This window comes from Nerophis lumbriciformis, linkage group LG13 (assembly GCF_033978685.3).
Source record: "Nerophis lumbriciformis linkage group LG13, RoL_Nlum_v2.1, whole genome shotgun sequence".
Classification (NCBI taxonomy): Eukaryota; Metazoa; Chordata; class Actinopteri; order Syngnathiformes; family Syngnathidae; genus Nerophis; species Nerophis lumbriciformis.
The window spans coordinates 14802042-14819002 of NC_084560.2; the positions used below are offsets into that span (position 1 = coordinate 14802042).

Sequence of the window (16961 nt, forward strand, 5' to 3'; positions counted from 1 at the left end):
TATGTGGGCTTTGTACCGAGGATGTCGTTGTGGCTTGTGCAGCCCTTTGAGACACTTGTGATTTAGGGCTATATAAATAAACATTGATTGATTGATTGATTTAGCTTGTACTGGCAGCACGATGGCAGAGGGGTTAGTGCGTCTGCCTCACAATACGAAGGTCCTGAGTAGTCGTGAGTTCAATTCCGGCCTCGGCCTCGGGATCTTTCAAAGACATGCACCTGGGGATAGGTTGATTGGCAACACTAAATTGGCCCTAGTGTGTGAATGTTGTCTGTCTATCTGTGTTGGTCCTGCGATGAGGTGGCGACTTGTCCAGGGTGTACCCCGCCTTCCGCCCGATTGTAGCTGAGATAGGCTCCAGCGCCCCCCGCGACCCCAAAGGGAATAAGCGGTAGAAAATGGATGGATGGATGCTTATAAAGCCCTTTAGGAAAAGGTAGATGCATTTGGAATGCAATAATTGGATGTATAGAAAGTGGAAGAAGGGTTCCAAATGTACTGGATCTCACCACTTGATTGGGAAGTTTGCAATAAATCCTAAAAGAGGTGGCTTGATAACCACAGCTTGACCTTGGCGGGCTGAGAGCAAGGCTTCAGGGCAGACGTAAGACTTCAGAGAGTACAAATGGATTTATCCCTCCGCCACATGCTTGAGCCCTTGTTTTGAAGTGGGATCTTGTGTTGTGTGTGTGCGTGTGTGTCCTTTTATTTGGTTTCACACACCCTTTTTGTTTTCCTGCAGCCTGGAAGGGCTACATCGCTCGGCAGAGCCTGAAGCACATTAAGAAGGAGCGAGAGGAGTCGGCCGTCCGCATCCAGTCAGGTAAAGAAAAGTGTTCAGTGCAAATGCACCTTTTCAAAATGTTGAAGTAGGGGCAGAAAAAAAAAAGGAGGTTGAAAAAGCTCCCATCTTTGATCTGAGCCAGTGGCCCAGGAAACAGTGATCATTAATTAATAATGCATCCACACACGCTTTCCCAAAGTTTTGGGGGCAGCATTTGGTGGCCATGTTGGAGAAGAAGAGCGCATACTAAAACCACTCTTTCCTTTCATCTCTTTCCCAGCGAAGGCGTGAGAGGGGCTTATCCCTTCTGTGTCCTCGCCACTTCCTCTCCCAAATTCCTCGCCTGTTACGCGGCCCTTGCATACCAGAAACAAGATGCCTTTTTATACTGTCAACCTTTTCATCTGAAATGTAAATTAATTCTTACTCGGTGCGCTTTGACGAAGATCAAAGTGAGCACATTAACCTTCCTGCCCCTCCTCCTCTCCCCCACGGAGGACAAGAGTGGGCTCCAAAAGGGGGGCAGGGTAGGGGGAGGAGATCTGGCATTGTTGGGCCCCGGTCCTCCCAGGGGCTGCCCTCATCTGGCACACCTTTTGTGTGAACGCCTCTCATTAACACGCTGGTAAATAACGCTGCGGAGAGAATAAACAGGATCGCGGCGAGAGGAAAGTCTTTCTCTGTTTCGCTCTTGAGAGGAGTGTGCTTGTGTGGCCGCTGGCGTGGAGGGCAAAGTGGTGGGGGGAGGGCCGGGGATATTTGGAGAACCTGAACCTGACATAAGTGGGGCCTCGGGGCCCCCCTGGCGCAACACTCCAATACATTCACATGGTGTGTTAACCACAGCTTATAGCCTTTGAGGTGGGCTGCATTTGCATTTTGAAAATAAACAGATGCCTTTCAAATGCATGAGCCTGGTGGCCCCTCAGATCTCAGCGCTGGGTGGGGGGCAGGGGACACCCTCACCCATCGATTAGATTCAACCATGCAAAATACAAGCATGGCTCAACAATGGCTTCCAGTTCTCTATTTATCACGCACATGTACTTTTACAAGAGAAACACAAAGCAGTCTGGGTGCTTCATTCAAACCATCTGAGGTTCTCTTAATCAGGGTTTTCCTGGCTCCAATTGAGGCAGAGGTGCTACAATCCTGACCGTGCGCCAGAATTTTAACGCGAACAAAATAGTAGGTTTTTTTTTTCAATTTACAGTAATGTGCTGTAAAGAACACCGTAAAATGTATTGTCATTTGCATTCATTTGATGGGTAGTTTGCTGTAAAATTATAAGTCAAGCAGGTCTTTAAGTTAGGGATGTCCAATAATGGCTTTTTGCGATATTGTCCAACTCTTTAATTACCGAAACCGATATCAACCGATATATACAGTCGTGGAATTAGCACATTATTATGCCTAATTTGGACAACCAGGTACGGTGAAAATAAGGTAAAAAATAAAATAAGATAAATACATTAAAAACATTTTCTTGAATAAAAAAGAAAATAAAACAATATAAAAACAGCTACATTGAAACTAGTAATTAATGAAAATGAGTAAAATTAACTGTTAAAGGTTAGTACTTTTAGTGGACCAGCAGCACACACAATCATGTGTGCTTACGGACTGTATCCCTGCAGACTTTAATGATATATATCGATCAGTGACGTGCGGTCACTAGAGGCAGGTGAGGCATGGCCTCACCTGCCATCATGGAAAGAAAAAAATGTAAAAAGAAAAAAAAAATATTAAATTGTTATATGTATCCAGTGATTATACTAAAAGTTCTTTTCCATTTAACTTCACCAGTTTTAGATTATTTTTATTCAAAATCGCTGAATTTTCACATTTGCCGTTCAAATACTGAGAAGAGACGGTGCGGTGAACAGCAGCCAGTCGAGGCGCGTCACTCAGTGCCTCAACATGGACGGACTCGGCTAACTGCTGGTCTGCTGTGCAGTGAGACTGTATTGCTATATGAACTATATTAAACATTTCCATAGTTTAGTTAGCTGAGGTATATAATGTACAGTGTATTTTGTCAACAACTGTATGTGTGTAACGTATTTCTTGTGCTGAGCGATCATAAAACGGCTGCTAAAACGCACTGGCTGAGGCACGCGTAACCACGCCTCCTGGTGCTTAAGACACGTTCGCCGCAGACTGCACCCACCGACGGGAACGCCACACCAACCAAAGCCCACACCCAAACCCTCCACGTGCAAGACCGAATCCACCCAAAAAAAGTCACTTAACAAGAAGCCAAAAAGTGCAAAAACAACATTGCTCGCGCCGGAGGAGCCGTGAACGACTGCAAGGACACTACATTAGGTACACTTGCAGACTGCAGCACGGATTTCATATTTCATTCGTTCACAACTCCTCCACACCGAACACCACTGTACCCGCACTTATAAGTAAAGGTAAGACCATAATAACGTTTTTTTTTATTAAATGTGCTTTTTTGTGTGCTACAGTTTGTATGTGTAAAGTTAAAGTTAAGTTAAAGCAGGGGCGTCACTAGCTTTTAAGGACAGGGGGGGCTTTGCCCCCAGGAGATGCACAGGATGCGAGCGAATGTTACGCACGAGCACAAAACTTCACAAACGGCTAACAAAGACTTAGAAATTATTCATTGTTATTATTATTATTAAAAAAAAATGCACGGGACGAAATGAAATGCTCCCCGGGACGATGGCTTTTAACCATATATTTTCTTTTTCTTTTTATGTATTTATTCATTTTACATTTTATATTAAATGTCTTGGTTTTTCCTCCTTCTGAAAATCCTATTAAATGTTTAACAAGCCATCCTATAATAATAAAACAGCTATTAATGTAACAATACAATAAAACAAATATATTTAATGATGTTTTTTTAATTATTTTAACAATAGGCTTATGTATATTACTTTATATAGATTCTACAAGAAACACAAAACTTAAAAAATAAATGATTTACAATTGCACACACAAGGTTTTGTGCAGCTTCACTTATTGTAAAGGAAGATAATGTGCTTCGTACACCTGCAGGACCGCAAGCAAGGTCGCAGAGAAAATGCGGGCTGGAATTTGAGTGATGTGGGCATTTTCTATATGAACAAGTGGAATGGATTGGATACCGATGCACGAAAGGGGCTCTCTACCTTACGCTACGAAGTGGGGGGAAACTGAGTGAATAATAACAGGTTATATGATTATTTATTTAAACTCATATTTGGGCCACTTTATAATGAATATGTCGGCATTTATTTGTAAAAAAACAACAAATTATTTAGGGGGGCTTAAGAATATTTTAGGGGGGGCTTGAGCCCCCCTAAAATAGGCCTAACAACGCCAATGAGTTAAAGTACCAATGATTGTCACACACACTAGGTGTGGTGAAATATGTCCTCTGCATTTGACCCATCCCCTTGATCACCCCCTGGGATGTGAGGGGAGCAGTGGGCAGCAGCGGCGCCGCGCCCGGGAATAATTGTTGGTGATTTAACCCCCAATTCCAACCCTTGATGCTGAGTGCCAAGCAGGGAAGAATGCTGGTATGAGCTTTTAAACATATCCCGTTAACTGCTGCCAATCAAATGGTGAATAAGATTTCTTTAGGGTTCATATGTTTGTAAATCTGACTGTGATGAAGTCAGTGCCTCACCAGTCATGAACCTCACCGCACGTCACTGATATCGATATATAATGTAGGAACCAGAATATTAATAACAGAAAGAAACAACTCTTTTGTCTGAATGAGTGTGAATGAGTGTAAATGGGGGAGGGAGTTTTTTGGGGTTGGTGCACTAATTGTAAGTGTATCTTGTGTTTTTTATGTTGATTTAATTTTAAAAAAACGATACCCATAATAAAAAAAACGATACCGATCATTTCCGATATTACATTTTAACGCGTTTATCGGCCTGACATCTCTACTTTAAGTATTTATTTTTATTTAGACAAATAATATTTGTTCGTCCTATCCTATCCGAAAAACAGTTTCTATCCTAGGGCTGTTATTGCCCTAAACCAGTGGTTCTTAACCTTGTTGGAACCGAACCCCACCAGTTTCATATGCGCATTCACCGAACCCTTCTTTAGTGAAAAATAAAATGTTTTGTTTTTTTTCAAATTCAAGACAAAGTTATATGTTTTTGGTAACACTTTAGTATTTGGAACATATTCTAAGTAACAAAGACTTAATTTAGAGTTTTTTGGACACTAGGGGAACATATTCTAAGTAATAAAGACTTAATTTGGAGTTTTTTGGACACTAGGGGAACATATTCTAAGTAATAGAGACTTAATTTAGAGTTATTTGGACACTAGGGGAACATATTCTAAGTAATAAAGACTTAATTTAGAGTTATTTGGACACTAGGGGAAAATATTCTAAGTAATAAAGACTTAATTTAGAGTTATTTGGACACTAGGGGAACATATTCTAAGTAACAAAGACTTAATTTAGAGTTTTTTGGACACTGGGGGAACATATTCTAAGTAACAAAGACTTAATTTAGAGTTATTTGGTTAGGGTTAGGGTTAGAGGGTTAGGGCCAAGGTTCGAGGGTTAGTGTTGTAATAAGGCCATGCCGAATAAGGCATTAATAAGTACTTAATAATGACTAGTTAAGAGCCAATATGTTACTAATTTGCATGTTAATAAGCAACTAAGTCGTGAGTTCAATCCCGGCCTCGGGATCTTTCTGTGTGGAGTTTGCATGTTCTCCCCGTGACTGCATGGGTTCCCTCCGGGTACTCCGGCTTCCTCCCACCTCCAAAGACATGCACCTGGGGATAGGTTGATTGGCAACACTAAATGGTCCCTAGTGTGTGAATGTGAGTGTGAATGTTGTCTGTCTATCTGTGTTGGCCCTGTGATGAGGTGGTGAATTGTCCAGGGTGTACCCCGCCTTCCGCCCGATTGTAGCTGAGATAGGCTCCAGCGACCCCGAAGGGAATAAGCGGTAGAAAATGGATGGATGGATGGATGGAATAAGCAACTAATTAATGGTGAATATGTTCCCCATACTAAAGTGTTACCATGTTTTTTTTACTGGTTCATAAAATGAACCGTGCATGAACATCACCTTGTTCAAAGAACAAAACCAACACAGTGCATAAACTCACAACAAAGTACACACCTGCAAATCAGTCTGACTTCTGCTGTTGCCGTATCCGTAATACGCTGATAGGGAGAAGTTTTTATTTACACGATGAGTCGGGTGTGTTTTGACCTCCGCCAAACCCCTGAGGCCGACTCACCGAACCCCTAGGGGTCGATCGAACCCAGGTTAAGAACCACTGCCCTAAACTCTGCACTTACCTGAACACTCACCACTTTATTAACTTGCTTAACTCTGATAGAGATCTGCTGTGCAATATGATTTTAACATTTTTATTGTGTTTTTAAAATTTGTATTATGGTTTGGTGTCTTAAGAGTACTTTATGTAGGTTGTTTTAAAAGCTAGATTGCTGTTCAATTTCGTTGTTTCCATGCAATGACAATAAAGGGATTCTGATTCTGAAAGTATGATAATATACTGTAATATTTGTTGCAATAACGGATACTATTAAAGTTTAAAAGGCATGCAATTTCAAGAATTACATATATTTTTTCTGTCAAAATGAAAACAATCCATGACATTTAGTGAGGAAATATGAAGTACTTTATTGACACATATCATTTCCATGTGTTTGCGGGCCACATAAAATGATGTCGTGGGCCAGATCTGGCCCCCTGGTCTTGAGTTTGACACCTAAGCGCTTGCATAGGAGCATGATGGCTCCTAGCTTGTGTGGTGGGGCCTCTTTTGCTTGAGACACTCATAGATGATTTTGAAGCAGCCTTCAAGCGCTTTGTGGACAAAAATGTTGTCACCAGCATGAATGATGACATTTGAACTGTTCATTTCTCTCAGCTCTGTTTCACCTGGACATTATGACATTTGAACTGTTCATTTCTCTGCTCTGTTTCACCTGGACTCTTGACTTTCCTCCTCGCCACATCGCTTTTTAAAGTGGTGGCTTATTTTTCCTGCCATCTCTGCAACGCTAAAAACATAAACGTTACACTGACACGGAGGAAACTTTTTTTTTTAAATAAACACGACATGCTTGTAATGCTTTCTTTTAGTTGACCTTGTACAAGTCAATCTGTACCGTCATGAAACTCCACCTGATCCTTTGCAAACGTCTAATACATTTTTCAATCAATCCATCTATTATAATTATTCAGAAAAGGTTGGAAAGGAAGTTAACACTACTTGCTGGGTTCACTTAGCAGAGACAAAATGTTCACAGCACAGTCTGGAGTGTTCTATAGGAGTCCAGTGATACCTCAGTATCATGCGCCGTATGCCACAAATCCACTTGTTACGTTATGCACCAAGTAGCGGGAAAAAACACGAGTTGATCCGTTTCCTCTTCTGTAGTTGCTACAGGTCTTTCCGGTGCACTGCTGTCGATATAGCGCCTCTATAGTGGCGCAATGCTGCAACTGCAGTTAAAATATGTAGCTGCCGCAGAGGGACATCAATCGCTCAATCAACACAGCCGGAGCTTTACGCTGTGTTGAGCCATATCAATCACTCTGGCTGGGGGCAGCCGCCACACAATTTTGAAAGCAGGAAAAACCCTGCTCTTAATATTACACCTCCTAAAGGACATAATTTCACTATTTAAATGCCTTCATCAATCATTGTGTACATTGTAACAAATGCAGTGGGACCTCTGAAGTCAATCACAGTCAACCCTCCTGGTCAAACTTTGATTTATTTGTATTTAGAAACAAATATTTAGTAGGAAATAATATATATTTAAATAATCTGTTCCAGTCACACATAAGAGATACATGTAGACTGCAATATGATGGCAGTCACACAAAAGAGATACGTGTAGACTGCAATATGACTCAAGTAAACAACACCATGATTTAATCAAGACCGCCCATAAAATGGCGCATCCTGTCAGAAAGCGACTTGAAGATGATGTGTAAAACATCATCTATTCCAGTGTTTTTCAACCACTGTGCCGCGGCACACTAGTGTGCCGTAAGATACAGTCCGGTGTGCCGTGGGAGATGATCTTTTTTCACCTATTTGGGTTAAAAATATTTTTTGCAAACCAGTAATTATAGTCTGCAAATGATGTGTTGTTGTTGAGTGTCCCGGCAGAGTAACCGTGTAATACTCTTCCATATCAGTAGGTGGCAGCTGGTAGCTAATTGCTTTGTAGATGTCGGAAACAGCGGGAGGCAGCGTGCAGGTATCTAATGCTTAAAGCAAAAATAACCAAAAGGTGAGTGCCCCTAAGAAAAGGCATTGAAGCTTAGGGAAGGCTATGCAGAATGAAACTAAAACTGAACTGGCTACAAAGTAAACAAAAACAGAATGCTGGACGACAGCAAAGACTTACTGTGGAGCAAAGACAATATACATCCGAACATGACATGACAGTCAACAATGTCCCCACAAAGAAGGATAAAAACAACTGAAATATTCTTGATTGCTAAAATATAGTAGATGCGGGAAATATCGCTCAAAGGAAGACATGAAACTGCTACAGGAAAATACCAAAAAAAGAGAAAAAGCCACCAAAATAGGAGCGCAAGACAAGAACTAAAAAACTACACACAGGAAAACAGCAAAAAATGGCGTGATGTGACAGGTGGTGACAGTACATCGGCTTTGAGACAAGAGCTATATTGATACATAGTTGGTTATGGTTTAAAGTCATATTCAACAATTGTGACAACGACTTTTTTACTGTCAACTGAGTTTAGTTTTTTATGCCTCCGCATATTTTCAATGCAAAAACTGTGCCTTGGCTAAAAAATTCACTGATCTATGCGACATTTTGAGCAAAGAACCACCATTTCATGTTATGTAGACCACAAGGAAGTCTTTTACATTCAGAAAAAAATCATAATATGACCCCTTTAATGCGCCTTATAATCCGGTACGCCTTTTGTATGAAAATAGACCTGACTAGACACACTCATCGGCATGGCGCCTTATAATCCGGTGCTCCTATGGTCTGGAAAATACGGTGTTTCCTAAATTTTAAAAAACTAACAACATTAAAAAATAATGCCAGCAGACACTAAAACACATCAATTGAATAATTAAATTTTTATTTCTGACCATTCAAATACGTTGACACACACAGGTAAAGATTCCATCTAATATACCGAAAATATTGTCTGAGTACAAGAACATTTGAAAAGTGTATGTTCCCGCCCCAACCCCCTCCGCATCCCACCCCCCGGATTGTAAATAATGTAAATAATTCAATATATATACTCTGATGATGAACTTGTGTGATGACAGTATTATGCTGATAGTATACAAACCCCGTTTCCATATGAGTTGGGAAATTGTGTTAGATGTAAATATAAACGGAATACAATGATTTGCAAATCCTTTTCAACCCATATTCAGTTGAATATGCTACAAAGACAACATATTTGATGTTCAAACTGATAAACAATTTTTTTTTTGCAAATAGTCATTAACTTTAGAATTTGATGCCAGCAACACGTGACAAAGAAGTTGGGAAAGGTGGCAATAAATACTGATAAAGTTGAGGAATGCTCATCAAACACTTATTTGGAACATCCCACAGGTGAACAGGCAAATTGGGAACAGGTGGGTGCCATGATTGGGTATAAAAGTAGATTCCATGAAATGCTCAGTCATTCACAAACAAGGATGGGGCCGAGGGTCACCACTTTGTCAACAAATGCGTGAGAAAATTGTTGAACAGTTTAAGAAAAACCTTTCTCAACCAACTATTGCATGGAATTTAGGGATTTCACCATCTACGGTCCGTAATATCATCAAAGGGTTCAGAGATTCTGGAGAAATCACTGCACGTAAGCAGCTAAGCCTGTGACCTTGGATCCCTCAGGCTGTACTGCATCAACAAGTGACATCAGGGTGTAAAGGATATCACCACATGGGCTCAGGAACACTTCAGAAACTCACTGTCAGTAACTACAATTGGTCGCTACATCTATAAGTGCAAGTTAAAACTCTCCTATGCAAGGCGAAAACCGTTTATCAACAACACCCAGAAACGCCGTCGGCTTCGCTGGGCCTGAGCTCATCTAAGATGGACTGATACAAAGTGGAAAAGTGTTCTGTGGTCTGACGAGTCCACATTTCAAATTGTTTTTGGAAACTGTGGACGTTGTGTCCTCCGGACCAAAAAGGAAAAGAACCATCCGGATTGTTATAGGCGCAAAGTTGAAAAGCCAGCATCTGTGATGGTATGGGGGTTGCCAAGACATGTGTAACTTACACATCTGTGAAGGCGCCATTAATGCTTAAAGGTACATACAGGTTTTGGAGCAACATATGTTGCCATCCAAGCAACGTTACCATGGACGCCCCTGCTTATTTCAGCAAGACAATGCCAAGCCACGTGTTACATCAACGTGGCTTCATAGTAAAAGATTGCGGGTACTAGACTGGCCTGCCTGTAGTCCAGACCTGTCTCCCATTGAAAATGTGTGGCGCATTATGAAGCCTAAAATACCACAACGGAGACCCCCGGACTGTTGAACAACTTAAGCTGTACATCAAGCAAGAATGGGAAAGAATTCCACCTGAGAAGCTTCAAAAATGTGTCTCCTCAGTTCCCAAACGTTTACTGAGTGTTGTTAAAAGGAATGGCCATGTAACACAGTGGTGAACATGCCCTTTCCCAACTACTTTGGCACGTGTTGCAGCCATGAAATTCTAAGTTAATTATTATTTGCAAAAAATAAATAAAGTTTATGAGTTTGAACATCAAATATGTTGTCTTTGTAGTCCATTCAATTGAATATGGGTTGAAAAGGATTTGCAAATCATTGTATTCCGTATATATTTACATCCAGCACTATTTCCCAACTCATATGGAAACAGGGTTTGTATATTTGTACCATGAACTGATTAACGTGGACCCTGATTTAAACAAGTTGAAAAACTTATTTGGGTGTTAACATTTAGTGGTCAATTGTACGGAATATGTACTGCAATCTACTAATACAAGTTTCAATCAATCAATCAACACACAGACTTAGTACGGAGGATTGTCATCTGTCCATCGTCCTGCAGCCGTGGAACTGTCAGTTTGCACCTTCTTTTGATACGTACTAAATTAAACGCTAAATAGTGCCCGCAAAATGGTGATGATTGTTGATAAATAACTTTGCCCGTGCTATTTTTTTATTTTTATTTTTTATTTTTTATTTTTTGTCCTGCCCAGCTTCTCAGACAAATCATATAGTTGATGTAGATGCCCATATCGGCTGTTTTTTACTTTACAAAAGAGAAGTGTAGGATACTTCTCTTGTTGCCTTATTTGTATTTGACTTTATTAAATGTATTTATATTATCATTTGGTGCAGGAGGGGATAGAAAGAGAAAAAAAGGAAGACAGAGGGGGAAATTGTGGGGACAAGAGGGGGATTAGACAGAGAGACAAACACAACAGCAACAACAATAGAGCAACATCAGCAAATACGACATGTACAAATATGATGGTAAAAGTAATAGCAAATAATCAGTTAGCGAAAATAAAAAAATAATACAGAAATGACAATGAGCATTATTACACTACAAATGGATCGATACAAATACCAATGGAAATAGCGCTATTGATAATGAACAATACCAATACTTTACCTTTATTATCAACAATACAGTTGTTCAAATGCAACAATACATATATGTAATGATAACTTGAGATACGAAAGAATGCAGAAAAATGGAGGGGAAGAAAGAAAAGCAACCTACCTTAACCTTGTAGATTGTTATAGTAACAATAGGTTAAGCTTTGTCAGTGTGCCATGTGTTATACCCAGTTTAACTTTGCCCGTGCTAAATAAATATATTTGCATTTTTGGGGCGTTTTGATGCCCGTCATATATTTAGCATATTAATGAAGACAGAGACGCAAAATGGATGGCACGCCTTATTCTGCTCACTTCATCTACTTTGCACACGTTTAGTAGATCAGGTATCAGGTTTGCACGTGTTTTAGTGCACGCAAACCTTGAGTAAATCAGGGCCCATGTGAGCACATATCTGAAACCCATCTCCTGTGCAGCTTACAGAGGCCATCGGGTGCGTCGGGACTGTGGACCTCAGAGGCACAGATGTAACCCCGAGGCTGGAAGAAGGACCACCATGGAGGACCATATGGGGTGAGCCTCCACATCCTCTCCTCCGGGCTTTGCTTCCCTAATGTTTTCTCGCCGCACTAAACAATAGGTGTTGTATAAATAGTGCAGGAGGTAAACAACGCTCCTCCTCTTGCGCCTTTACAAAGGTGATAAACATCTTTCCACCAAGATAGCATAGCCACCACAAAGAGGACTTCACTGGTCTCCAGATGTACGACTCAGAAGCTTGTGTTTACCCAGGCCCGTCATTAACCAAGTATGTGCAGAGAAGGAGGACCGACATCTGACTTAGCAGCTTTTAACCCCCATCTGGACAAATAAGAAGTGTCCGACATCATTTGTTCATACAATTTACATTCAGTTCCCAGCATCACCTAAACTCCTAAATTGTGTATTTACACATCTGAAAGTGTTATGCTGCTTGCATCTCTCTCACCGAGCAAAGCCTCATCTGGGATTTTTCTCTCCGTGTTTACAATCATATTCCTTGGTGAGAAACACTTCAAACCTCCACTTAACAATTCTGTTTAATCAGCGCTGGAATCTCTCCGTATAGATTTACTTTGGCATCATCTGGCCCGCTTGCCTCCTGCAGGAGCGTGAGCCTCACCTTGCATGCTGTTCTTCTGCCCTTGGAGGGCCACAACAAATACAGAAAGGCAATAATGCTCAAGGTCGTGGTATTGATAGAACTGTACAGCATCATTTAAGAGGTGTTTCTAGTATTGGTACAAGTGGAAGGTACCAAATTTGGTACTTTGACAGACATCGACTGAATTCCGTCGTTACTACCATGCAAGTACCAATTCACGTAAAATCAAACGGTACTAATTTCTTATACCTGGGGTTTCTACTGATGCGATGTACTTATAGAGCAGGCTTGGGCAATTATTTTGACTCGGGGGGCCAAATTTAGAGAAAAATGTGTCTGGGGGCCGGTATATCTGATTTGTAGGATAACTAATACAAAACCTCACAATAATGTCTGATTGAAAGCTAAAAACGTTATGACAGACCGCTTTAAAAAACGCAATGAAATTTTACTTTTTTTTACTGAATGAGACAGACAGGATGTACATGAAAATAAAGAATGTGAGATTTACAATATTAACTATGAAGGATAAAACACTGAATATTCCATCCATATATTTTACAATCAACAAAAATGCCACAAACACAGTGAAATATGAACGCAAAGGGTAAAAATAAACCCAGCTACAATCTGATATATGTGATATATCACTAAGCTTTAGAACTTTGTTGTAAAAATCTCCTTCCACGTCTGTCCCTGACACCCACATTTCAGGCTCTGGAAACACTCTGTGGAAACGCTCCCCACCCACACTGCTTGGTGCCTCGTCTGAGCTGCTGTGACTTACATTACCATAGTAACTAATTAGATGACCATAGTAACTAATTAGATGACCATAGTAACTAATTAGATGACTCATTAGATGACCATAGTAACTAATTAGATGACCATAGTAACTAATTAGATGACCATAGTAACTAGTGTATGATGCAGATTCCAAGCATTGAAAGACTTAGTATAGTTGAAGACTTACGGTCATTAGAAAACATCACTGCACATCATAATGGCAGCTACACTTTACATCTTAAACATCTAAAAAAAATTTTTAGGAATGTCCGGCGGGCCAGATTGAAAAGCTTAACGGGCCTCATGTGGCCCCCGGGCCTTAAATTGCCTAGGTCTGGTTTAGCGGAATGTTGCAATTGTCCATGCCAACAAAGCAAGCATGTCTGGTAGAACGTGCTCGAAAGTAAGGCTCTTTTTTTCAGCTAGCTTGATGCTAATTTATATTGGATATGCCATACAGTATACACGTTGCTAAATAGCATTAGTGATTTTACATGGCGATTCCAACATCTCAATATTTAGCAATCAAAACTACAACTTGGGCTACGTTCACAACGCAGGACATGATGCCTTGTTCAGATTTGTATTTGTTATTTTTTTCATGTAGTCGTCACATTACAAACAAAAAAGTAATTTCCAATGTAAACGGAATGGGTCCGCGTTCGCAAGTGACATCATGACGTCACCCGCTTTGCATTGTTTCTAGAAGTAAACACGGCTCCAATTCTAGTAGATCTCAGTCCTGGCGCAATTGTGGAGATTTCAAGGATATTTTTTTTCAACCGGAGTGAACAGCTTTTGAAGAAGTTATTTGTGGGGCGAGGCAGTCTTCCTGTCTGGGTGCGGTTAGTTTCTGGCCTCATGAAGCGTGGTCTCTCGCTGGCCTGCGGCCTGGTTGTCTCCTGCTTCTCCGTGCCTTGTCCTCGGCCAGGCGCGTCTGTCTGCAGCCTGTCTCTGGCCTGCCCGTTGGCATGGTGGTCCTGGTCCTGGGGGCGCTGTCGCTGGGGCCGGTGGTCCCTTCCTCCCTGGGCATCGCACCTGCTGTTTTGCTTCGGGCTTTCTGGGTGGCTGGGGCCGTACTTTGGCTCCAGCCCATACTGAAAGAGAAATATATTTTACATGCTGGGGCTGCACTTTGTCTCCCGCACATACTAGGAGACAAATATATTGTACATGCAAACATACAGACGTAGATTCATACGTACATACTAGGGTTGTCAAATACCAATATTTTGGTACCGTTTCGATACTTTTTGATACTTCCATCCATTTTTCATCGCTTGTCCCTTTTGATACTTATCTCAATACAAACGTAAATTGGACCACAAAAAATGGCATTATTGGCTTTGTTTCAACAAAAAACTCTTATGATGCATTAAAGATACGTTCATTATTGCAATCAAAGAACAATTCTGGCATTAGATAAAATAGTGAACATACTAGAAAACTTCACTTTTAGTACCGTATTTTTCGGAGTATAAGTCGCTCCGGAGTATAAGTCGCACCGGCCGGAAATGCATAATAAAGAAGGAAAAAAACATATATAAGTCGCACTGGAGTATAAGTCGCATTTTTTGGGAAATTTATTTGATAAAAGCCAACACCAAGAATAGAGATTTGAAAGGCAATTTAAAATAAATAAAGAATAGTGAACAACAGGCTGAATAAGTGTACGTTATATGACGCATAAATAACCAACTGAGAAGGTGCCTGGTATGTTAACGTAACATATTATGGTAAGAGTCATTCAAATAACTATAACATATAGAACATGCTATACATTTACCAAACAATCTGTCACTCCTAATCGCTAAATCCCATGAAATCTTATACGTCGTCTCGTCTCTTACGTGAATGATCTAAATAATATTATTTGATATTTTACGGTAATGTGTTAATAATTTCACACATAAGTCGCTCCTGAGTATAAGTCGCACCAAACTATGAAAATAACTGCGACTTATAGTCCGAAAAATACAGTAGTAAGTAAACAAACAAAGGCTCCTAACTTGATTGCTGACGTATTCAGTAGCATATTATGTCATTTATCTACCTATTATTTTGTCAAAATTATGAGGAACAAGTGGTAGATAATGTATTAATATTCTATTTATTCATTTACTGTTAATATATGGTTATTGGTTATTATATATTGGTATATATATAAAGTCCTCGTGTCTAGGGATACATTTCCTGAGTTTAAAAACATAATAACATTTTAAAAAGGGAAACAAAAGCTTTGTGGTGATAAAAAAATCTCTATGTAATCTTTGTAGTATCGACTAGATAAGGCTCATGTACTTGATATTGTTACATTCGGTATGTGTGTAGACCCACCCTTTAGTTTACATTCAAGAGCCCTGGCTTGCTGTTAGCGTTGAGCTATTGTATCATCCTACGGTGTGTAGTGAAGCATGTTTAGCTATTCCTCGTCCTGCAAGGAGAATATTTATAACAAACATAGTTTGTTAGTTGGAAATATATACATGTGTATGTATAGGAAGCAGTGTGCAGGTAAGAAAAGGATGTAATTCTTAAACAAGGCCAAGATACAAAGTAACGTGAGAGGAGCACGGGAGGCTTTAAGTGGTAACTCTAGCGAGTAGGTATTTAATCCTACTTAGATTTCAGTTTTTGCAGTGTATAGGAGTACACTGCAAAAAGTCAGTGTTCAAAAACAAAAAAACAAAATACAAAAATGAGGGGTATTTTACTATATAATTATATATTTATAACAAACATAGTTTGTTAGTTGGAAATATATACATGTGTATGTATAGGAAGCAGTGTGCAGGTAAGAAAAGGATGTAATTCTTAAACAAGGCCAAGATACAAAGTAATGTGAGAGGAGCACGGGAGGCTTTAAGTGGTAACTCTAGCGAGTAGAAGTAAGACTAAACCTAGGTAGCGTAAGTGAGACTAAAACTAGGTAGCGTAAGTAAGACTAAACCTAGGTAGCGTAAGTAAGACTAAACCTAGGTAGCGTAAGTAAGACTAAACCTAGGTAGTGTAAGTAAGACTAAACCTAGGTAGCGTAAGTGAAACTAAACCTAGGTAGCGTAAAGCCAACAAAACATTTGCCAAGAGTGAACAAGACTGCCAGACAGAGTAGAGTTACACACGGCGCTCAAAAATCTGTCAAAATGTTTTAGTACGACTTTGGTAAGCTATGAAGCCACACCACTTGATGGATTGTTGGCGCATTAATCATACGAGTATTATTATGGTGTGTGTACCGCAAAATGGCACCTATTAGCAAACATTATCTGTCATTTTGTTTGGCAATATTATACAAAAGCAAATTTTCTTACCTTCTGGTACCTGCTGATCTGTATTTGGGATCTGCATAAGTCCTGAAAATTTGCACGCTCTCGCCTTTGTAGTGCGTGCCAAAGTCGTAGTCGATAAGTTTATTCTTTTTCTCTATCTTCTTGTTATGTGACATTCATCCTCCACTGTTGCCATTTCTAATATAAAGTAGTGTAAAGTTCTTACTTATATCTGTCAGTAAACTCACCATGAAAGCACTAAAAAATACCGGTGTAGTGAGTTTACATTATTCACCCAAGGAACTTCACTTATTAGAGAGTTCTGGTCGGGACACATTTCGGGCGTTGTTGTTGCCCTAGCGAGCCACGGA

General features: G+C 40.1%; 1 protein-coding gene across 6 annotated transcripts in view; it reads left to right on the plus strand.

The window, feature by feature from the left end:
• Positions 1 to 16961, plus strand: part of myo3b (myosin IIIB) — a 304160-nt gene that overhangs the window by 180183 nt on the left and 107016 nt on the right. For all 6 annotated transcript variants that reach the window (XR_009816499.2, XM_061971641.2, XM_061971640.2 and 3 more), the window contains 2 exons: positions 746 to 826; positions 11868 to 11964. Coding sequence is in view for 5 of the 6 variants with exons in the window: in XM_061971641.2 (XP_061827625.1) it covers positions 746 to 826; positions 11868 to 11964 (178 nt within the window). In the remaining variant the exon portion in view is untranslated. The remainder of the gene's footprint in view (positions 1 to 745; positions 827 to 11867; positions 11965 to 16961) is intronic.